Raw genomic sequence first — 24776 nt, 5'->3', positions numbered from 1 at the left:
TACATTAAAAAAAATAACAGGATTAGTGGTAATTGTGCAGAAGTGACAAAATAAACAGAATTTATCATATTTTTGGTCATAAAAACGAGCCAAGCAAACAACAACAACAAATTCTATCAAATTTTTTTTTTTTAAATTGCGAATTGTTTTTGTTTATATAATTTCATTGAATTGCTTAGTTTGTGCTGGGGAAAAAAAAATACATACATGACATATTGCACATCATTATAGCCTCTGTAAATAAGTATATACATGAAAGCAGCCTAAATGCTCTGTGTTCTAAGGGTTCAATTACGGTTGGGGATGTGGTTAAAACAAAAAACCTGAAGGCCTGAAGTCCAGGGAACTCTCTGCAGTTATTTGTATTAAAACTGTCAGATCAGGACAAGTGCATAACAATACACAATGGCTGTAATATCTTGATCAAAAATAAATCTGCAACACAGATGTGTTTCACAATTTCAAGGTCATTAAATGTGCACCTGTTGCCTGGCAGCTTTTCTCATCTTCCCCCATCTTGCAGTCTTCTTGGCCGTCACACAGCCACTTCAGCGAGATGCAGAGGTTGTTGTGACACCTAAACTGGTCATCTGCACAGTGTGCCTCACAGGCTCTCTGTAAACAAAAACAGCAAAACAAAAAAATATATAAACACATCAAAGAATAGGAAACAAGCTTCATTCATCCCCACCGTTATGCTTTAACGGACGATGGCTACTGTGAATAAAAAATGTTAATAATTGCGTTATATTCTAAAAATGCCCAAACTATCTCTCCTCAAGCCATATTACTGCACTGACCCAGAAAGCTAGTACTCGGGGAGAGGGTTAAATAAAGAGTTAATTAGGTTTACGCTGCTTTGCATGGAGAGGGATTATATATAAAAATTGCTTTGCAAGTGTGGAACAGAGCAACATGAAGAAGAGTAATGAATCATAATAACAAGGCTTTGTCCTTGAATTATACAATACACTGAATCATCTCTCGTCATTTCTGTAGGAAACCTGCAAAATCTCCTTACGCTGTACAATACATGATAATGGCTCTCATATGTGAATTTCTTCATATATAATTACACAAAAGTGCATTGTGTGACTTGTTGGGTATCTCTTCTCTCCATAATGTTGACTATGTACAGTGCCTTGAGATAATCTATGTTGTGATTAGGTGCTATACAATGAATTGAATTGAATTGAATTGAATTGAATTTCTTTGTTATGTGCCTCATTGGCAGCATTGGTGTGGCTTTATGAATACAAATCTCAAACACTGGCCTCATCTGAATTATCCGGGCAGTCGTAGTCCCCATCACAGCGGAAACGGGAGGAGATGCAGTCGCCATTGGCACAGGCAAAATCCTTGTGGTTGCATGTGACTGGCTCTGAGTGGAGAGAAGCACAAAAGATACAGAATAAAAAACAAACAAAATACTTTTTCCAGCATCACAAAGAACAATCAGACATCTTCAGGTTATTTGCCAAATTGTTCTGCGTTTACGATCACATGCTCATGCAGTGGCAAAAACCATGGTTTCAACTAAAAGCATAATTCTGTATAAGAAGTGGAGTATTCTGCAGATGAAATCCATATGTGAATATATATCTATTACGACTGGAGGGGAGCAATGCGCTCTCTAAAGCCAAAAATCGTTCAAAAGGAGTTTAACTGTCCCACAGGACAATATTAGGACGCAGCTAAACAGCTGCATCAGATCCACTGTCTGGGTCCTCCCTGTGTTATCATGGACTGTTCGCTAACTCAAGGGTGAGTATAATGAGCTGCACTGCAACGGAGACTCCCAGCAGGCATTGCAACACTACAGTATGAATTCTAGCCTCTCCCCTGTTTGTTGGTCCACCTGCTTCATTATTTGCAGTCTAACACTTGACTAACTTTCATTTGCATTTTAAGTGAGATGGATTAAACGGCTGCTCTTCATCCTTGTATTTATTTAAAAGGTACATTTTGTATTGTTTTAAACTGAATTTTGTTTTTACTTGGCTTTAATTCATCTGTTAGACTGTTCCATAATTTAATGTTTAAGTTGTTCTGACCCTTTTAAATTATAATAATAGCTATGGGATATAAACATCTGATAAATCACATAAGAGATGCATAAAACATATAAGAACAATAGGCATGCACGCACACTGACATGTTATATAGGCAGGCAATTACATACATACTGTATACGTACACATGCAAGCAACTGTCAAGCATCAAAGAAGTGAAAGACGTCTTTTTTCCTCTAAGAGTGATGACTAATATCTAAATAAAAGGCAACTTTACGAAACAGCACAGGCAATAAGAGGATGCTTTAAAAAGAGCAAAGTGAGTCTAGCTGATGGGATAGTGGAAGAACAAGGAAATTTGTGCGTGTCTGAGAAAGAGCTGTGGTGGCGGGAGGGGCAGTCAGGTGTCTTCAGTGAAGTCAAAATAGCTTCATCGCTTCTATGAGGGAGTGAAGCCGAAAGAAAGCAAATGGAGCCAGGTACTCACTGCAGTGCTCCTCGTCTGAGTTGTCTCCACAGTCATTCTGACTGTCACACCTCCAGTGGTCTGGGATGCAGTTGTTATTCTTGCAGCGGAATTCATGTGGTCCACAGGTCTTTTCATCTTTTTCAACAGGAGCAAACAAACACGGAGATGAAAATGGCTTCAAAGAGCATGAATATTAATGGCGTGCAAGCGATCATATTTTGTATGTGTAATCATCGTTTCCTCGGGGTTTTGCTGAGCAAGTCTGACGCCGAGTTCAAAACACAGTCTGTACTCAAGAGGCTAACGCGCCCTAAGATGAAATACCTGACTTTGCTACCAATCATCTTCACTTTTTCAGAATTTATGACAGGAAGTGGGTGAGATTTCTAAGAAAGCATCTAAAGAAAATTTCGGGGAGAAAAAAAACAACAAACAAACAAACACTACACATACTGAATCATTTGATGCTGTTGTTACAGACTGAGCCCAAACTTATTGTTTATTCCTGTGAGCACTAACAACTACCAAATAAAGTGAGGAGATATCTTTATTTTAAAATGTCCACTCTGTGTGACAAAAGTGTTACCGCTTTAACACTTAAGGTGAGTTACGATGAACTGATGACCAGATTATATTTGCTCCAGCAACGTTTCCATCGTTTGGGTTTTCAAAGTCAAACTGGGAGCTTCTGATTAAAGTCATCTCCATGTCGATTACATCAGGGGTAATGGCCGAGGAATTAATGCTATCACTTGGGAAAGTGTCAAAAAAGCGCAGGTTGGCAGATTGTGCTTGAATCTCATTCTAACATGACAGCAGAGGATCAGAAGGGGAAGCTGAGTGCAATGACAGAGGAGACAAGGAAGCAATTCATTAGAAAACCGGCTCCGTCACCACGTGAAGAATGTGATATGGGGGGGGTAATATTTCCTTGCTTGGACAGAGATCATTAAGGTGCTAACAAGCAAAACTTTGCGGAACAGTCTGAGGTAATTCAAAGTGAAATATCTGCAAAGCCACAATATCTCTTCTGTTCTCTGAAGTGTTGAAAGCATTTAGATGATGAATTATTGGTAAACACTACTGTTAATGCAGTTTGAGGGGCAGGAGTCAAACATCAGTTAACTGCACAAAGTTAAAGATATTATTTGACCTCTGATAAATTCAAGGTAACAAAAAAGAATCGTCTTTCATCGTGCCGATGTGTCCTTGGGCAAGACACCATTCACACTTTGCACACGTTGCTCCCGGCAACGTGAAAGATGAGTGATTTGCACATAGATGTGTGAAGCAGCTTTGTGTGGTCATCGAGACTTGAAAATATAAATACAGACCACTTACATCTAGCTAATTTTACTTCAAACTGAATGGTGAAGTTGGTGTTGAGGCTGTTGGTCCAACAGCTTCATTTCTCAGTGAAAATTTGAAAGGCTTGATTGTGTCACTGCAACATTAAAACCACACACGCTCCAGGTGAAGTGTGAGAAACGTGTGCTTTCTAGAAAAACAAAAGGTTTCATGGTTCTTTACCTATGGCTTTCACCTTAAACGGTTGCCACTGAGGAGAAACTCAATTTGATTGTGATTGTGTTTGGAAATGAAAATGAGTGGAGTGATTACGCTGAGCTCACTATGGTGACAGGGACAGCTGAGTCCAGTAAAATCATTTGGATAACTTCAGTTTAACTGATTTGATGTTTTTTTTATATTTTTATATTGTTTTTATATTATTATTATTATTATTATAATATTAATATTATATATATATATATGTGTATGTATACACATAAATATATATTTATATTTTATATTATATTTTTATTATATTTATTTTAATTTTATATTAATAGTATTAGTTGTATTAATTTGTAGCTGATTGACTGAGGTTTGATTTATCATTATTGAGTGGGCTTCAACAACTCACCACAATTAGCCTCATCAGAACCGTCTGCACAGTCAGGGTCCTCGTCACAAACCCAGAGTTTGGATATGCAGTGCATAGACGCTTTGCACTGGAACTGGTCTGGGGAGCAGGTGCTTTCAGCTGCAGGCAAAGAGACAGATGGCGTGTGGCAAAGAGAAATGCAGTCCAAATCAACACGTAAGAAGACATTTGGGTTGGTAGAAAATAACCTGAAGATTTAAGCTTGCATAGAACTATTGTAATATAACAGACAATAGAAAAAAGCAATGCCTTTTTCATTGTTTCATTACAGAGAGGGTGCCATAGTTGCATGTTATGAAAGCCTTACATTGTTTCAGATAGCATTTTAATACCAGTGATCCTTTCAAAAGTGTATTCAAAACCACATCCAATCATGTTCCAAGTCTAAGAAGGGGAGAAGTAATTAGCCTTATTTTAATTAAAGCTGATATTAAAGTTGCCTGCATTGTCGTCGGCCACTTTCGTCCCTCTTGCAATCACATGCAAGACAAATGCAGCAGCCTGAAAGCTTTGAATGGGGTGTTATATTCTGATGAGTTACATCATGGCAGAGAAAATCTGCTCTTGTCCTCCGTGTGATTCAGCGCTTAATCCCCTTTCGGAGGCACGGGCTATAACATGGGTTGCCTTTAGAATACTTAATGAAGACAAAGTGATGTTAGCATCACATACTCTGTCTGAGCACAGAAGTAAATTAACCACTGCAACAAAACACAACTTAGGTGATTTGTCGTCATCAGTTAAATTATATGATAAAAAAAAAAGAAGCAAAAATCTTAAAATAGTGACCTTTGCTTGCAACCAAGGACCAGACTGATCAAGCACAAGATATATTCATTGGATTTCTGGTCTAAAAGCTCATCAAAGCCATTTCTAATACCACCGGTCTGAAAGTAATAATGCAGAGCCTTACGGCAGTCGGTTTCATCCTCTCCATCCCCACAGTCATCCTGACCATTGCAGCGAAGGTTAAGAGGGATGCATTTCTGTTTCCTGGTGCACTTGAACTGTCCTGATAGACAGATGTATGTCTCTAAAAGAGAAAATGGGTATGGAAAGTGGGAGGTAAAATAAAAAAAAAGAACTGAATTGAGTCCAAATAACAACGCCTCTATTTGAAATATACTGAACAGTACTGACTATACACACAGCATCACGCAAGTATCACATTTGGAAATTGAACAAAAAGCGTAATATTCAGAAGAAATACGAAAATGTTGGGACTTTTCATTGGTGAAGCCTCAGAATTTTTTTTGCTTATTTTAACCATAAAAGGGCCAGAAAATGTCCCGTAAATAAGTGCTTTTACCCATTTTTCCAGAATATCTTTCAATATCTGGCAGTTATTTACAATTTACTGCATGTTAAAATGGTGTATTAACAATTTAACAAAAAGTCGTATTTAGAAAAACACACTGGGCACGTTAAATTTGAAATGTAGACAGTATAAAACATATTTAAAATAACATTTGTTTGACTTTTTGTATCAGTGTCTGATTCTCTGGCTCCCTGCAACAGCACGAGTGAAATTACCGTAATAACCACATGTTGCAACTAATCAGCTTTCAGAGACAGCTGGAATTTTTCCGATAGCACAAACCGCTGCGTACTTACGTTAACGCAAAGCAGCAGCAGCAACAAAGAACGGCAGACACAAAACTGACAACAGTGACGTTTATTTTTGATCCTTACCGCAGTTTGCTTCATCTGAATTGTCGCCACAGTCGTTCTCTCCGTCACAGATAAAGGGAGGAAGCGCACAAAGGCCAGTGCCACACTGAAAACGCCCCGGCTGACATTTGAATTCCGCTGTTGAGAACAAAATCATAAGAGTGTGTATGCTACATATACTAAAAGAAGAGTCAAGATTTAAAATTAATGAGAGGCAAAGACGGCAAGCTCAGGTTCCATTGATTCCAATTTCCAATTCAATGTTGACAACCTTCGCGGCTAACAAGAAAAACAGAGGCAGGCTTCTGGTTATAACTACGCTTAAGCCAACCTCGGAATAAAATAGCACTCACGACAGTCAGCAGGTTCGTCTGATCCATCCCCACAGTCATCCACAGTGTCACATTTCCACCAGAAAGGGATACACTCATCTGTCCCACAGCGAAACTATTTGTGCCACAGAAAATAATAAGAGAAAGAATGAATACTTCCCTGTCCATTAAAGCTACAATGTTCTTTTTCCAAACCAAATCAATCAATTTTTTTGTTGTTGTTGTACAAACTTCACTACCTATCAGAAGTGGGAAGCAAATTAGACTGAAGACGTTTCCCTTCAGGGGCAAAGCACGGAGCAACAGCGTGTTCAAAACTACATTTACATGTACAAAGGTAGAGAAATGCATCTCACCTGACTTGAGGTGCAGTTGGACAGGCAGGTCTTATTGTCAGCAGCCAAGTAAAAATTAGTAGGACAGGCACATCTGTGTCCTCCACCAGGAGACAGAAGACACAGGTGGCTGCACCCTCCATTTGCAATCTGACACTGGTGCTTGGGTACTGCACAGAAGGACAGGAGTACATGCCTGAGTTCAAACTGAATTACACAAATCATTTACTTCTTAAAAGTGTATTAGAGGCCAATGACCACAAATCTGCATGGGAGGATTGGAATGAAGCAGCAGATGGACTTCATACCTTCAGGCTGGCGTAGGGAGTGGTAGACCTTGATGGATTTGATGGCTTGCCAGGAATTGAGGAGCTCCATCCCCTGAGAGCCAGTTGTCTTATGAGCACGTCGCAGTGATTTCGACTTCCCATCCGTCCAATAGACAAAGTCCTCAAACAAAGTCAGAGCCATTACCCCTTGGATGTGATCGTAGGACACTGGAGATGGACAAACAGTCACATTCAGTTTGACTAAATATCGCAGTCAAGCTACTGGTGCATGCAAAACAGTGAGGACATTTCTTTGGGGATTTGTCACAACATCAAATCGCAACAAACGTCTACGTTAGGAAAACGACGTCAGTGGCCTTGCAAATATTGAGTAGTACATGGACAGCATGTCGTAGGAGAAAAGGTCAAATCATTCCTTTACACTTTGGTCTTACCTTTGCGTCTCTGTGTACCATCCATGTTGGCAAACAGGATGTGGTTGTCATCGGCCCAGTAAAGCCTTTTGTTGGTATAGTCAATGGTGAGAGCAGTGGGGCTATAGATCTCTGTGTCAATGATAACCGTTTGCCCTCCTCCATCCATGCCGATACGTCCAATGTGAGGGGGGTCACAGCAGTCCACCCAGAATACATACCTGGTGACAAGTTACACACAGTTTATGTACAAAAATCATGTGAATACTGTCACAAGATTCCTCAGATTAGAGCGTTGGTGGATTCAAGGCTAAGCATTTGAAAAAAAAAAAAAAAAGTATTGTTTCTGTGTTGTTTGTGAATCAGTTCTCATTATGAAAATAATCGTCTTAAGCTATACAGTGAATAATAATATGCTTACCCTGTCTGGGGATCCAGAGCCAAATCTGTGGGATTCTTGAGGCTAGAACTGATAAGGATGGTGGGGTAGAGTCCATTGGATTTGGACACCTCCATTGTTTTCCTTTCCACATCACACCAGTACAGATTTTTTCCGATCCAATCCACTGCCAATGCACTGGGCACTGCTGTTCTGTGGACTATCTAGTGAGGCAAGGGCAGGATTTTGAAGTGTTTTGAATTCTTTCAGACTGATGAATGTCAGCAAATATTTTTTCAGTAGTAAATGAGAACATGTAAAAGGTACAGGTCTTTCTCTGTAAGGCGTGATCACCTACAAACATCACAAAGGAAGTGACTCACATCATGATGCATCACCTACATAAACTGAAACCTTTTCTTTTCGTTGTATTCACATCCAGAACTAAAATGAAAGCTCTTGTGATGAGTGGGACAGCTTTCTTTAAGATCTGAATTTGTGTTGCCATGGTAACCTCCACTCTATCAGATGAACTGTAATTTGCTCTCAAACTCACTCCCTTTTTGATTTAAATAAATCCAAATCTTGAATCTTAATGGAACAGTAGCACACATTTCTGAAGCAGATAATAATAGCTTGCTATCGCTTGCAACTAAAAACATACAGTACACCAAATTATTGCTATTCAAGCACACTAACTTACTTACTTTTCCCCACTGTCAAATGAGATTTGTCTGGCAACGTGGAATTCCATAATAATACATTAAATAAAAAAGAAAATGGAAAAAAAATTGGAAATTATGAAAGGTCTCCAGCAATATCATCATCTAGTTTTTGGGTTCGCTAAAGCAGTTTAAAAATGATCACTGTGCCAGCTGGCAGATACAACCATTGCCTTACAAACTCCTTTTACGATGAATGAATAACCAAATTAATACAATAAAAAATAAATAAAAAACCCAGAGGCATACACAATCTCTCATTATGGAGCATTATGTGCTTTGGGGAGCTTTTCTATCATCATTTGCAAATATAATGAATAATATAAGAATATAAATATTCTACACAGTATATGGTCCTGGAAAAAAAGCATTAAGCACTTTATCCATAGTATCACAACATTGCTTAACTCATATGCAACTAAAGGGCAACATGAAATGTTGATTTCTGAATAGAGTTTATTAAAAAATAAAGAGCATTCCGAGAGAGTACGCTTTCATAATTCAGTTTTTCTTAAGCGTGCAGTTGAGAAAACGTTTAATTATCTTGTTTTGAGATATCTATATTCTATGCTTCCCAAGCTCTCCGTACTAATATGGCAAGTCTTAGCCAATTGTGCCATGTATCAGTGACTCTTTAAAAGAACATAATGTGTGAAACTCCTGATCTGTCTCCCAGAGAGTTTGTCCTCTTGCTAAGCTGTGGCATTGGCTCAAAAGGAGACTGTGAAAGTAATTGAGCTGAATGAGCTTAATGCCCTCATACACCAGTGCTAATGAGATGTAGGATGGAGAACCATCAGGTGCCTCGCTAATGTCCCAGAGTCCCCAGTGTCTGGCTCTGATACGATGACTCAGACAAACTTGATGCAGCTTTGTACTGAATTATTATGCTCGTTTTACGTGTAATTATTTAGAGGCCAGTGGTGATCATTCAACAAAGAAGCATACGCACACAAGAAAAGTACAAAAGTGAATGCATTTTGTTTATCTAAGTAAAAATCGCCAGCTTAATGTGTTGCAGGAGAAAAAAAAAAGCAAAGAATCCAAGGCACCATATGGCACATCTACACAGAGACTAAATTGTGTGTTACCTTGAGGTCGCTCCCATTGAGGCGCATTCTGTTGATTTTCCGACCACTTGGCCTTGTTGAGTCCACCCAATAAATAAATTCTTTCTTGTAGTCAAAGTCTATGTGGATGATGTTGTTGAGACCCTGGGAATTACAACAGAGGGAGACAACATAAGAATTACATTTTTTGGTGCGATGTCCTCGGTCCAATTATTACAATTATAGCATTTTATACAAATATGATTCTTCTCTTTCTTCTTTATCTTTTCAAGATATAAAATGTAGCTTGCATTTTCATCCCACCTTATGTAACCTATTGCTCAGTGTATGCACATTGTTTAAAGGAATACCCGTCCCTCTACGCGTGGGTCTAAAAAATGCGGAATTAGCGCTACAGTTTCACGCCTCAGACCAAGTGTCACTGGTGGTCACATAACAAAGAAAAGAATGAAGATATTTCGCAAACTCAGGGGAAACTGAGGTTCGGAAGCACAATTTTTCAAAAATACTACCCCTATTCTAGTAATATAAAGCTAAATGCAAATCGGTGAAGTATTCCTTTAAATGATCTATGAACGAGATTGACTAGAGGACAAGATAACATTAATAACACAACCTGAAACAAAGCAAGCTCAAACACACACAAGATATAGATGACAAGCAAACTATTTAACAAAAATAACAGGACTTCGGTCGAGTATCCCCCCCCCCCACGAGTGGAGCAAAAGTGGACGCCAGCGAGTGATTTATGCACAGTACATTATCAATATGTCAAATTTAAAATAACATTAATCAGGCACACCAGAAACACTGATATCACATTGATAACTGAGGTTGAATTCAGTAGAGCGGAAACAATTACTCGATGAATCGATAATTAATCGATTACTAAGTTAATCGACAACTATTTGGACAATCGATTGATCGGTTCAAAGCTTTTTTCATGATTAAAACAAGATTTTCGATAGTTTAAGCTTCTTAAATGTGAGTATTTTCTTCATTTCTTTGCTCTGGATTAAAAGTCAATCATTTTGGTTTGTGGACAAAACAAGACATTTGAGAACATCATCATTTCCAGGTTTGATGAACTCCGATCAACATTTTTTAAGATTTTCTGATATTTTATGGACTGAACGATTAATCGAGAAAATAATCGACAGATTAATCGATTAGAAAATAATCGTTAGTTGCAGCTCTACAATTCAGTGATTATGAATGTCTGCACGTGAGCGGAATGTGAAACATAAAACAACAAGCTCAGCTTTTACAGTATCAGCGCAGTTGATTTAGCTGCTTTCCCCACAGAGCCCACTGTCTTCCCAGATATGCAGTGTTTGAAGAGCCAGTGGAGAGCGAATCAAAGTCGTATCAAAGTGGAAGAGTGAGGCCCTTCGTTCCTCTGTCATGCTCACAGGACCCCACTGTCAGTCAGACAAAGCTGCTCGCCAAACAAGTGCCCCTACCCTGCTGTCTGTCACTGTAGGTGCTGAGAAAGGATGTCAGATATTCTGACAGACAAAATGAGACATCTTCATCAGATCATCAACGCCCTCACAGGCGGGCGCCAAAGTGTCCTGGGGGAACCTTTTCCCAACTACAAACATCAGCTGCACAGATGAAACCTGCACGCCACTTTGATCTAGATCTACTGTATGTTATTTTCTATTCACTTTCCCCAAATCAACCAGAAACCCAAGCAGCTATGAAAATGAATCAAAAGCAACTGAACGGAGAGCTCTTGCTAATTCTACAACAATACTTGCTTACTTGTATATGTAACGTAAATTCATTAATGAAAGAATCAATTATTGTTAGACCTCATAATCATGCTTTTATAAGAGCCAGAAAGTGAAGTATCACCTCTGTTTATAATATTTAACTCTGTGGGAGAACATAAATTCCAAAAACACACCACATTAGTTTAAATAATGCATTGGAGTGATGCAATATTTTGAGTCACTTGTGTTTGGGGTGGGAGAACAATATTAAGCCAGGAATCCGATAAGTGCAGTTTTCTATATTTTCATGAATGTATAATTTTAAAAATGGGAGGTAACGGGGTTGCTAGGTGATGTGAAGTTAGTTGCTGCTAAAATGGAGACAGGAGAGTGACTTGTGGCCGCTAAAAGCACAGATAGGGAGAGTGAAGAGGACACTGTAGGAAACCCCTTGGTAGTGTTACAGTAAATCACAGATAACCATTTATGATAATCAGCAGGCAGATTCAAGCATTGCCCAGAGCAGCTGTGATGAGACCTAGGAATGATTAAAATAGCTTTTCCATGGGGTCCTCAACAGGGTGATTCTGATCTCTGCCAGCCAGAATGGCCTCTTTACTCTGCCCATACGGTGGGGGTAGGGAAATTATGATGGACATTAGATATCTCATTGAATGCAGGACACCACTTTACATAAGCTTGAGCACCCTTTCCAGTTTCAATCACAAGTACTGAGGAGTAGTCTCGTGCACATACACAGATTTCTTTATTAATGCTACTGTATATATCCCTTTTTCTGCATTGCACATAACTCATGGCTGCTCAGGGAAATAGATTGTGCGTGTGCATCATTCATGAATGTGCAGGTGAATCAGGTGCACTCAGGAACAAGACGGCAACCAATGATAGATTTTTTTGGCAGTGTGTTAACACTAGTGTGTTAAAGCATGAAACTCATACATTAGTTCTACTCTAGTATTAACTGTAGCCATTAGAAAATCATTATCATATCATTATAGAAAGCCATGATTTGAATCTATATGTATGATTATTGTCCATCCGTGTTTTGTAATACAAAGCTATGTATTTACAACGTGTTTGCTTTTTCCTTTGCACGATTTCTTCCACACATGGAGCAGATGGACATGATCATGCTAGCAACAAAGGTGATTAAAAAAAAGGAGAATAAAGGAGGAGGAAGAAGTTTCAGAAGGAGGCAGTAATGCAACATTATGGATGTAATATCTGCGTGAAGCAGAGGGGATCAAATATTAAACACAAGATGAAAACAAGATGGCAGTTTGATTGACATGCTGTTAATGCAGTCACATGTCACACTGACGATGACGCGAGCATCGCCTACAGTACCTGTTTCAAGATGGTGTAATTTGAACCGTCCACACTCAGCTTCCGTATCTCATGGTGGTCTGCCATAATGAGAAAGGGCTCTTCGGCTGAAATGGGCAACATATGGGGCATTAGAGGACATGTGACACACACACCTACAAGTTGAAGTGCCGCACTTTGCCGCGTCGACAGAGCCAGACTGACCTGACAGAGCTTTACATGTATTGGGACTGCGCTCCAAGGCTTCGTAACCGTCCACACACAAGCACTTGTACGAGCCGTAAGTGTTGATGCAGCGCTGGCTACAGGGAAGTGTGGTGGAGCATTCATCAATGTCCACACATGTCTTCCCGTCATCCTTCAGGTGGAAACCAGGCCAGCACTTACACTGATCATAAACACACAGCAGATGAAGAGTTTATTCATTCACCAAGCGATTATCATGGACTGAAAAACAAATAATTCAAGGTTCTACGTTCTACTTGTCAACAACTTCAAACAGCTTCTAACTGACTAATTGATTTATTAATGTTGGATGTTTTTGTTGTTTGTTTTTCAGAGGAAGCACAACACATTTCTTGTGCGGCGACAGAGAAAGTCTATTCTGTTCCGTTGTATTCTCTTCTATATTTTTGTGTTGTCAAAGCTGTGATACACACACACACACACAGCAGCATAGCTCAAAAGTCCCATCACACTTCACTGACCAAGGCCCCCCAAAATAACTAAAAGTGCTTGTATCAGCGTATCAGCTGCTGTGGACCCAGTGCAAATCCCTTTTTTATCCAGCATTATAACCTTGAGGACCTTTGCTGCTGGTCTCCTGGTTCAGGATGAGTTAAGGGTCTACATTGATGTGCTCTCTGTCCAGCTTTGCTCCTTTCATGACTGGAAAGAGGTTTCTGACACTTTTAGCTTTCAGACACTTTTCTGGTGCGGTAAACACCACCTTGTATGGAAGAATAGGAGTGTAACCTCCAGGGATGGAGGCAATAACGACCATGGAATGGCCACCTGAACACTCCAGCAGATGTGGCCTTGACCTGGATTAAACCCTTGTATCATATGCCACCATTACCAGGCACGGCACAACCTCACGGCTCAGCCACGGAGCTCAGACGTTTGTTGGCATATCATTTATACTCCCCCTACAGCATTCAAGGTTATTCAAAAACTGAGGAGACTAAATGTATGTATGCTCCCACCCATCTTTATCCGTTTAATGATGTGAGACGTTAGGCTCGATTCATTATTGGTCATTAATCATTCATGTCCACACTATAACTAATATAGGCTCCACATTTTGTCTGCCACTGAATTGGAAATTATGTTCACGCTGAGAACTAGTGGTCAGTGAAATCTCTAAATCATAATCTCACTCTGTGGTTATAAACACCAATCAGCCACATCATTAAAAGCCAGGTACCAATTTTAATGTTGTGGCTGCTGTTTTATACTCACACAGACACAGACGCACATTTAATCTTGAATAATATGATGCAAGGCGCACTGTTTGATGTGAGACAAATCTGTGAGCAACACTGTGCAGTGGCTGAACGGATTTGCATAGGGGAGCGAATCTGACGTTACTGGCTTATCTGTTGTTTTAGATTTTTTTCTCCCGCTGTTATCTTCCATTAGCACTTATAGTGTAGCTAGTTTAACCTTTAGATGGATGAGTAAGACTTTATAAAATAACCGTAGCAAACCAGGAGGAAAACCCTCAGGTAGCGTTCACTTACCTTGTATCCAACAGTAAGATCTTGGCAGTCCTGTGTGCACCCGCTGACCCTTCGATTCAGGCATTCGTTCACATTGCAGTTCTTCTCATCCGACTGGTCTCCACAGTCGTTTTTCCCATCACACAGATTCCCCTCAGAAATGCAGCGTCCGTTGGAACACATGAAGAAGGAGCCATTGCACAGGCTGCCTGAAAAGAGCAAGACAACGACATTCACGATTCCTCAACTAAGTTGGGGAACATTTTTTGACCTGACAGTGGATTTTGACGGATTAATCCCTTTCAGGAACGCTTGTTGTAGCACCTTTTGTTTCCACCATATGTCCCCATCAGTTTCCTGGGGAAGTGGTGCTGCTTGTGACACTGATGAAAAGATTCCAGCTGTGAGCCAAACAGCAGTCTTACCTGCTGCCAGACATTTGAGGTTTAGAGGCAGTTCGTCAGAGTGGTCGGGACAGTCTGCGTGGCCGTCACACTCCCACTGAGAACTGAGAAGACAGCGGCCGTCCCTGCAGCGGAATTCCTCAGATCCACAGGAGCGATAGACTAAAGAAAGAGAGAGAGAGAGATACAGACATTTTTTTTATCAAGTCACACTCGGCTTGGCAACATTACTTGAGTAGAATTAAGCACCAATACTGGAAACAAGGCCATATTTTTGTCTTCATTCTCCAACAAAACACCTCAATAGTGTCAGAAAAACATAGTTTACTGACTCTCTGCGCTTTGGGTAAAGCGTGTTCCTTTTAGTTGAGACGTCAAATATCGTTAATGTTTAAATAAATCCATTTACAGTAGGGGGAAGAGAGTGAGACAAAGCTACTTGCCACATTCCACTGACTCATCAGATCCGTCTCCACAGTCGTCGTCATGGTCACAGACAAATCGCTGGGGGATACACGCCTTGTTGCGGCAGCGAAATGAGCTGCCATCACATGTGTTGTTGGGCGCTAATGTATGAAAGGAGGTAGGTTTAAGTGCTAATCAATGATTTTTTTTTTTTACAATACAATCAGTATGTCAGGCAACATTAGTACATTCACCTTATGCTTATCCACATATGAGGCTACAAAACCTATTATCTATTATTTCCCTCTTTTCTTTGGCTGAATTACACTTTGCAGAGACTATTTGTACTGTGTGAGTTTTATGATCTACGAGCTAATATTTTATGTTAATGTAGTTTAAGGTTACACAAGGACAATACCATGTCAGTGTGGAGCATTTTATTCTGGGACTTAACACTTAAATGTTATAACTGTAATGAGCTTGTCAGTGTTTTTGAACAAGAAGGCAGAGTTTACCACAGCCAGCTGCAGAGAGTTCATCACTCCCATCAGGGCAGTCCCTCTCGCCATCACAGAGCCAGCGTTTCGGAACACAGGCATATGACCCAGGGCAGCTGAACAGCCCTGGAGCACATGTCACTGAGCCTGAGAGGAGGAACACAGGACCACATGCTCTACTTTCAAAAGCCAAAGAATAAAGCACAGAGGGAACAAGCGCAAAATATGTTTGGATGGTACCTCTTGTCAGTGAATACTTAAGCACTTCTTCTGGAGTAACTTAATTTGTCTTCCTTTTTTGTCTCCATCAGTTTCAGTACGACACATAACGGCCACACATTTATGAGCAACAATTATCAGCTCAAATGTTGAATGTGAGTAATAATCTCCTTCAATTTAGGACTTGACTGCACTGGGAAATAAAGGTAAACACACTAGTACAGTAATGTGTGTCAAGCGAATGTGCATATCATGTTTTTGACTGGAATTGTGCTTCATAAACCTTTGGGCAATTTCATTAATATTTTCTTGACACTTCATTACAATCCAATTACACAAGCAGTGTTCACAGTGATTCTTGTCTCTTTATTGTGGTTGGATTCTCTTTGTTTTATTGTAGTATTCATTACATACACACATCTCATTTGCCAATTGAAATGGCTGTGCCTCTTGGGTCTAAGTGATGAAAAATCTATTTGCCTCAGTGCCCACTCCAGTCATCAGAAATGCAGTTTCCTTTGTTGTCTAATTAAGATTGTTTCATCTCTTTTTTTTTATTAATTTCCAGCTCTGCTAGAGGGACAGTCAAATGTAATAATGCAGATGTGACCTTTTAGAACAACAGTGGATTCCTTGTGTCATCTGAAAGGCCACTCACCACAGATCTGGACGCTCTCATCAAGGCCGTCCTCACAGTCGTTCTCCCCGTCACACAGCCATTGTTTGGCAATGCATTTGTTCTTTGAGCAGGCAAACTGATTCCACAGGCATGATGAGTCTGCAAGGGGCAGCGGAATTTAAATTCCATAAATCAAACAAACGTACGGCGGACAAAACAATGAAAGCAGCGCACCGCATTGAGGTGGCTCCTAATTGTTTCCAATTGCTTATTTTTTTCCACCTTAATTTTTCTGCTTAGTGACACACACACAAGTATAGCTGTCACATCAAAGAGTGGAGAAAGTATTTTTCTTCTTCCTTTTTGTCTAACATAAAGGCATTGTGATATATGTTTCCAGTTATTAGTTAATAACTTTAAATTGTAAAGCTCTAGGGGTGATATGAAACAGTTGGATATCAACTAAAAGAGCACTCCACTGATCACTGTGCGAAAGCTATTGTGTAAAATGTTCATAATCTGGGCTGAGTTTAGCGCCAAGGAGCCACCCACTCTCCCTGGAGAACTGTTCTTTCCCTTGATGTCATGCCTGCCAGAGCTTTGATGAGATGTTGAGAGAGGGAAGGGAGGATGTGCACTTCAGGTCAGACCACAGTGCAAGAAATTATGGATCCTACTGAGGGTGGTGGGGGCAGGGATTGGGATGAGGCATCTTGCACACTGCATCACTTTCCTTCCTGTCATAATTTGTACATCACGCCAGCTTTGTGTGCACAAATGATGTATGATATGTCGATGAGATAAAAGAAAAGTGGCTAAAACTAGAAACAGTGATTATATTGCGTTTCTTTCGAGATACGAGATTTACACTTCAAACACAAACAGCTGCTTAAAGTGTATAGCGAAAAGCAGGTCCCCAGCACATTAATGTATCACAGAGAGCCTTTCATGACTCATTTTCAATAGTGTTTCACATAGTTGAAACGCATTGTGAAGTGACAAATGACTATTTTGTCTAATCGGGTGTGGAATGGGAAATTTCTGAAATGTAATGACATTTTCCTCAAACCACTTTGTCTTTGCAGTCAGATTAAAAGTGGCTGGAGCTTTTTATATGATAATTAAAGCAGAGAAAGGGGGAATATTGTCTACTTGTCCTGAAAAACTATTCAGAACATCTCAAAGAACTGAGTGATGATTCACATCAGTTGTGATATAAGCACATTTGAAGCACACAATGTCGGAAACAGGCAAATTACAGACCTGCAAGCATCTTTGCCAATATAAAAACAAGTATGTCTCATTTTGTGTAGTCTTTAGTCCTTAATGGGAACCAAACTGGTTTAAAGGCAAAAATACCATCTACATAAATCTATGATCCTGCGCTTGTTGCAGAGCAGTGATTTGAGCTGGCAATGGTAACACAATGATTTTGAAAGAATACATACGATTCATTTTAATCATCTAAAAACGGTGAATCGGCTCTTGCTAACGGACACCGATTATGATTAGCCAAGAAAATAGCAAGGGCAAGATGATGCTATGAAGATCTTCAACCAACACTAAGCTATGCGTGTATGTGACGGGATATGAATGCATTGCAATACTCCTGATCTGCACACAGATGGCACCACTAACTACTACTTTATTACTAACTCTTTTACACCAAAAATATGTATATTGTAAAAAAAAAAATAAAACAAAAGAGACCCAGAAGAAAAGGGCAATTGACTGCTTTTCCATGGCAAGTAGAGGAGTTTGACTCTGTTTTTTTTCCCTCTCGAGTGACTCATATTCAATGTCACAAATTCTCCGTAAACAGCCAATGCAGTGAAGCAGAAGTGCAACACACAACAGGAAAAAGCACCGTGGAGAGCAATGACAGTATCACAGTGGTAACACTCTTTTATCTCCCACATCAGTCCCTCTTTCAAACTCAGCTGCAACTGAGCGATTTCAGATCACTTCTTGAACTGTGCACATCGTAACGTCACGCTACTACCAAAATAAATTAGTCGATGCGGAAATACCTCACTCACCCAGGCGTCATGTTTACATTTCTGTGGATCAGAGCCAGAGCTGATAAAAAAAAAAAACAACCCCACATCTCTTGTAGAGTCATTTGTTCCAGGAATGAATGCAGATTGTGTTTATTTCAATTGCAGCAAAGGCGAGGTGTTGGGGGATTTTTTTGGACCAAAGGGGACTGTTTTGTGTGTGTGAGTTTTTTATTGTATTTGTTACCTCTTTATGATCTTTTCTGGCATAAACACTAAACTTGTCAGGACCATTAGTCCTCATGGAGACCAAAACCTGGTCCTGAGGCTGAAGCTCAATTCTGAGGAACTGGTTCAAGGAATACTTGTTTGAATGACACTGTTTACATTCAGGGAATGATGTCATGTCCCCTGACGAGTGGGTCTAAAAAGTGCAGTTTCAAGCCTTGGACCAAGGCTTGGACCAGGTCTCACTGGTGGGCACGTAACAAAATAAAGAATCAAGATATTCCTTGAAACTGAGGTTGGGAAGCACAATTTTTCAAAAATACTACAAAGCTAAATGCAAATTGGTGAAGTATTCCTTTAAGTTTAGCCAAGATTTGAATTGTGGTTAGGTTAAGGTTAGGATTAACTGGTTATGGTTAAGGTAAGGGTTAACGCTTTGTTTAGGCTGTCCAAAGGAATTGTAGTCAACACTAGTCCTTAAAAGGACAGCTGTGTGAACCTGTGTGTATGTGTGTGCAATAATACAAGACTGATCTGCAAACAGATGACAGCACTAACTACCTAATGACTTCTTACAGTTTAAGCAGTTAGACCACACAGTCAATGGCAGAGTGATGCAAGTAGGCTGCCAGCTTCAAAATAGACGGTGCGTGTTTCCAGTGTGAGTGAACGACTTTGTCAGCTCTTATTATCTTGTGCATGTGTGTGGGACAGTGATTAAGTTCTCCGATCAACCTAAATAAAAACATCCAGTCAATTTTGCTTAGATACTGGGTTAAATGACATATGGACGGGTGTGTGAGAGAGCTGTTGGTCTTGAGGACAAATTATATCAAGCCATATCGGGACTTAATTACAGTCCTGTTTAAAAGCAGCAATCTCGACTTTGTCATGGTGGCTTCTGCATACATTAGCATGGATCAAGGCGAAGGGGAGTGCACAATTTATATTATTACCCTTTCAGTGATGGCTCATTAATTAATTCTTACACTGAGACTTCTGTATATTATAATTCATTGAGATAAGTTGAGAAAATGTGCACCTACGACAGCCTTACTTTGAATTCAGCGACGCACACTTGAGAAATCTCAAACGCACAATAAGCGGGAGGAAAACAGAGCGAGAAGAAATTGCCTTGTGGCATGAAAAACAATCAAGTGTCCTTCTGTCCCCTCATATACTGTATGCAATATTTGTTGCAGACCGATTTAAATGACAAATGCATTCCAACAAATAGCTTCTTGTTATTGGAAAATAAATATCCTTCCAACCACTGACAGTATATGTTAGAGGCAAACACCTCATCTATTTCTGCCAGTTAGAAAATAAAACATAATTTCAGTTCATTGTGTTGAAGCTCTTCCATGTGAGGTAGGATTTGTTGACTTACCACACTGGAATTCATCCGCACCGTCTTCGCAGTCTTTTTGGCCGTCACACAGCCAAACACTGGAGATGCAGTTCCCGCTTGGGCATGCAAAGTGGCCTTCCTCGCACTTTTGACCATGGGAAACTGGGATAAGCAACAAAACGGAGTCAGTCCACTGGGCATTTGCGATGATTGAGGTCTTAATCTGACACTAAGCTCTCGGAATCTGCTATTCCATTGTCCTAATCATCTCTGAAAATGAGATGTGTCCTAAGTCTTTTCTAATTGAAGCTGACTTCCTTAATCTGCCGCTGGATGTGCAGGCAAAAACGTGTGTTAACTCACCCTGGCAGTTGGTCTCATCAACATAGTCACCGCAGTCGTTGGCGCCGTCACAGATCCACGAGGGGTGGATGCACAGCGAGGTGGTGTTGCAGCTAATGAATTCTTTCTCTTTCACCCCCAGCTTGTAAAAGTGTGAGCAGTCGGTGTGGTCTGAATACAAAGCACAGCGCCACAATAATTGTCTTGTCACAATGGCCTTAAAGGTGGCAGAGAGACCGATGGTGGGTCACATTCAACGTAATCCGAGTGATTAACACACATCCAAGGTACTGGATTGGGATTTTTATGTCTACATTTTTATGATCAATGCAAAGCAAAGACTTACTGCAGTTTTTTTCATCCGAGGCGTCGGCACAGTCAATGACCTGGTTACACCAGGCTGAGCTGGGTACACAGCTCCCATCTTTGCACGATGATTCTGATGAGCCACAGGTGACATCTTGGGGAGAGAATTAGCATTTCAAAACGATAAGAGGATAGAAAGAGCACTCAGAGACAGTTAACAGGTACAGCTCATAACAATACTTAGGACCTCTTTCTGGGGGCAGTGAAAATTAGCTCCAGGTTGAAATCTGCCACAGGAAAAAAAAAGGGTTTGTGATGAGTTGCAGTAATTGCAGTTGGACTGCCTGTGCTGTAAAAATTGCTTGACTGTCATGACCCTCTTAGTGCTGTGCAAGAGCAATTCACACTTAATATGCATAGGGGGCTTCTTGATTCTGTTGTTCATTTACAGGCGACTGCACAATGGTTCTGGTCATTTCACCTCTCTGCATTTTATTATCAGCATATAACATAACACTATAATTAAATGTTACAGAGTTATCTGTAATAGAAAAAGTTAGTGTTGATGCCCCATTAAAAGGAAATTGCAAGGTTGAAGATGACACACCACACTGCGATAAACTCCTCCTCCTTGAAATTGCAGAATGAAGGTCCACATTAATTATGGGAACAATACCGTTCGGAATCTATACACATTATTGTTTTTCCCACTTTCACACATAAGAGGGTTAAAATAAACACAGCTATTCCTTTTCCAAGACTATTTTACTCTTAAGGCTCAAACAAAACCTGTACTTTGAAGGCTCTACAAAGACATTTTTAGGGTGTAGGTTTGGAGTGTCTTTGATTAGTGCACTCTTTATGATCTTGGGCATCATTAGACAGCGAAGGCTTAGCACAGCATGTGGCGTAACGCGCTGTATTAGTATGAGCATTAGTGTGGCTGGATCCTGCCCTCGGAGGCAGAACGGATTGAACAGGAGATCAAACGGATGCGACTCACTAGTACAGAAAGCTTCATCAGAATTATCCCCACAGTCATCGATCCCGTCGCAGAAGCGACTGTTGGCCACACATCGCTGGTTGTAGCACGGCCTGAAACCCTTCCGACAGCTTCTGTTGTCTGAACAGATTGGATTGCACGAATGTTATTAGAGCCACAAATATCAATGACAGACAACAATCAGGAGCTACACTTTTTTACATACTCTCTCTCTCTCTCTATATACAGTATATGACAGTATAGAGTTGTGATGTGTCTCTTACCACAGTACTGCATCTTTTCATCTGATTTATCTTTGCAGTGGGCTACTCCATCACAGGTTAGCTGGTAGTTGATGCACTCTCCGTTCCCACACTCATATTCAGTGTGGATGTTGCAGGAGGAATTTTCTGCTGTAGAAGAAGACGACGGTGATGGATTGTGATGATGATGAAGAACCACAACTGTCAAAGTGAATCTCAGACTCCATACATACAGGTGAGCTCAGTGGCTACATTTCAATGCGCTGAACATTCACCCCAGCGAACCACGTTTGTGTCGAGATTTGTCAACGCCATAAACGCCAACAAATCCCACCTGCACTTTAAACTAAGGGGAAGATGATGTAGGACACGTGATAATTGTGAGATTTTATCTATATCTAATTCCATTTCGATCTATACATCAACACTGAGCTATGGGTGAGTTTCAAACCCCATCGCCGATACCACATCTACAAATAACTGCAGCTTTAACAATTTGAAAACATGAAACTTTTGTTTCCCTGTGCTGGCAATTAATGGATGCAATATGTGGCTAAGAGCCTGCTGTCCTCGACTGTGACACCGAGACTAGCATCCAGCTCTTCTGAGTTACTAGCCATGATAATTCTGGCCAAACCTCATCTCAACAGCTCCTCCCACCTTATGTTGTATATCCTCACACTGCACATTAGATTCAAACAGCAATGTGTCACATTAGGACTTCTTTCTACTTGTGACTTCAGGCAAGTAATTGTGACAAACGTCCTACTCTGCTCAGCTGTGTTTTCTGCTCTCTACTTAAATGTAAAGTAGTGCTGCATGATAGCAGCATTTTCCTGAGCGGTATCAACTATGACTCCTCCAATCATTACAGATTCAGTGCTTGGTCAAAGAAGTGACGGCAGCTGGTCAATGCCTTCCTGTTTGTGTGGTTATGTACAAAGGGATAAATTCTGAGCTGTCAAATGGCACAGATAATATCTTACTTTGAGTGAGTGCGTGTGTGTGTGTGTGTGTGTGTGTGTAAGTCAGGGTACAGTATGCATATCAATGTAGAAAATGACTTTCAAAATAACAAGTCCATAAAAAGGGGCCATTAAAATCAATACCTGGTAGCGAGAATGCTCAATGGGTTAGAAGATTTGACCTCCATAAAATCGGATGTGAAGCCGCTCATTACTTACACACGCATCTGTTGTTGTCCAACAGTACACGCTCTCCGCGGCAAGTGCAGTTGACCCTCCCATACGGGGTGAGAAGACAAAGGTCACCGCAGCCTCCGTTCATGTGTCGACATGGGGACAGCTCACCTTTATCAACAAATCAATTGGAATTAGAATCATTAGAATGCGTCTTGTTTAAATTCCGTCAACTGGCATAATGCTGGACGTGCTATTCTGAAGTGAATACTCGAATAGAATTTAGTGATTTAGTGAAGGACACGCTGAATCTGAATGAAAGTTCCCTCTTTTTGAATCTAAAACCAAATTTGATCTTTGTTTTTAATGGGTTGGATCAGTGGTTTTCAAACTTTATACCAAGTACCACCTGAGAGAATACTGAGCTCTCAAAGTAACACCATTATCGCCAACGTTAAAAAATACAGTGCTGTAATAGACTTTTCACAGGAGACAGATTTATTCCCATTAAGATAATTCGCTCTCCCATCATCCTCCTCTTTCACACATAATACTTCACACACTGGAACAGTGAAAATTAGATTGAGATGGAGCGAGAGACTCTAAGGTGACTCTAATTATTATTATTTCTTTATTATTATTGTTGTTTTGCTATTTGTTTCATTTTCTATGCACTCCTCACTACTCACACACCACGTTCTATACAGTAGAACAGTATTTCTGATTTTCCTTCCTATGATAAACTTAGTTAGAGATAAGATAGAAACATCTTGACACAATATGCAAAGGCATTACATTGGTGGTTATTCCAGTTAATGAATACAAGGCAGAGGAATCAATATTCTCCCAAAAACTGGTGCTTACATGGTGTATAGGCTTATTTAGCGGAATATATTTGCTATTGACTTTTAATCTAAAAGATAATTTGTGGTAAACAACATGGATAAAAGGGCAGTTGTGACTGTGGTAAATGCGCTGTACTTATTTTAAATGCAGACAGGTATCCTCACGGACAAGCAACAAATGTATTACATTGTGAGATATTTTGTCTTTCTCTGCCTGAGGTGCTGTGTACAAAAGCCGGCTGTAGCTCAATGGGATTCAAAATTGAACTAAACTGAATTGCCAAATATCATAAAAGAAAAAAAAGGAAGTGCTTGTCCAGCCCTGAGAAAAATGGAATTAGAGATGCTTAGTAACAACACACAGTCTCATTTGTAAAACGCTGAGTTGAGACCCTCGTTATTACCTGCCCTCTTCTATGAGACTCTAAGACGAGAAGCTCTTCTAAACCACTTGTATGGTTATTTATAGCGGGAATATTCATGAAAATGCAATAAAATGAATGATCAAACTCAGCATTGCTGGTCATTGCACATTACGCTGTAGACTTCCAGCTATGCCCGCGCACCTCATAGGATTTGATTATTTCTCATAACGAGATAAACGAGGAATAGCATGGCTCTCGGCATCCGAGTCCAACCACTGGGACACTGAAGCCCACTTCCCTTTGTCCTAGTTGGAAATTAACTTTATATGGCGCTTAGGAGGCTCCCTTTACAACATAGGTCACCATTTTATTAATTACCTATGAAACTTT

At 40.2% G+C, this 24776-nt stretch overlaps 1 protein-coding gene across 1 annotated transcript in view; it reads right to left on the bottom strand.

The window, feature by feature from the left end:
- Window positions 1-24776, bottom strand: part of lrp1bb (low density lipoprotein receptor-related protein 1Bb) — a 231062-nt gene that overhangs the window by 32680 nt on the left and 173606 nt on the right. The window contains exons 44-68 of the mRNA XM_044016058.1: window positions 23222-23347; window positions 22059-22187; window positions 21796-21915; window positions 20833-20946; window positions 20508-20657; window positions 20184-20306; window positions 16608-16727; window positions 15749-15877; window positions 15272-15394; window positions 14850-14990; window positions 14446-14633; window positions 12908-13091; window positions 12725-12810; window positions 9660-9782; window positions 7889-8070; window positions 7489-7688; window positions 7073-7261; window positions 6786-6934; window positions 6451-6544; window positions 6119-6235; window positions 5340-5459; window positions 4406-4525; window positions 2500-2616; window positions 1275-1381; window positions 483-615 (exon numbers count right to left, since the gene is read on the bottom strand). Coding sequence (XP_043871993.1) covers window positions 483-615; window positions 1275-1381; window positions 2500-2616; window positions 4406-4525; window positions 5340-5459; window positions 6119-6235; window positions 6451-6544; window positions 6786-6934; window positions 7073-7261; window positions 7489-7688; window positions 7889-8070; window positions 9660-9782; window positions 12725-12810; window positions 12908-13091; window positions 14446-14633; window positions 14850-14990; window positions 15272-15394; window positions 15749-15877; window positions 16608-16727; window positions 20184-20306; window positions 20508-20657; window positions 20833-20946; window positions 21796-21915; window positions 22059-22187; window positions 23222-23347 — 3384 coding nt within the window. The remainder of the gene's footprint in view (window positions 1-482; window positions 616-1274; window positions 1382-2499; window positions 2617-4405; window positions 4526-5339; window positions 5460-6118; window positions 6236-6450; window positions 6545-6785; window positions 6935-7072; window positions 7262-7488; window positions 7689-7888; window positions 8071-9659; window positions 9783-12724; window positions 12811-12907; window positions 13092-14445; window positions 14634-14849; window positions 14991-15271; window positions 15395-15748; window positions 15878-16607; window positions 16728-20183; window positions 20307-20507; window positions 20658-20832; window positions 20947-21795; window positions 21916-22058; window positions 22188-23221; window positions 23348-24776) is intronic.

Source organism: Solea senegalensis, linkage group LG2, assembly GCF_019176455.1.
Source record: "Solea senegalensis isolate Sse05_10M linkage group LG2, IFAPA_SoseM_1, whole genome shotgun sequence".
NCBI classification, from domain to species: domain Eukaryota; kingdom Metazoa; phylum Chordata; class Actinopteri; order Pleuronectiformes; family Soleidae; genus Solea; species Solea senegalensis.
The sequence above is the reverse complement of the archived record's forward strand: the minus strand, read 5'-3'. Positions and strand labels throughout refer to the sequence as shown.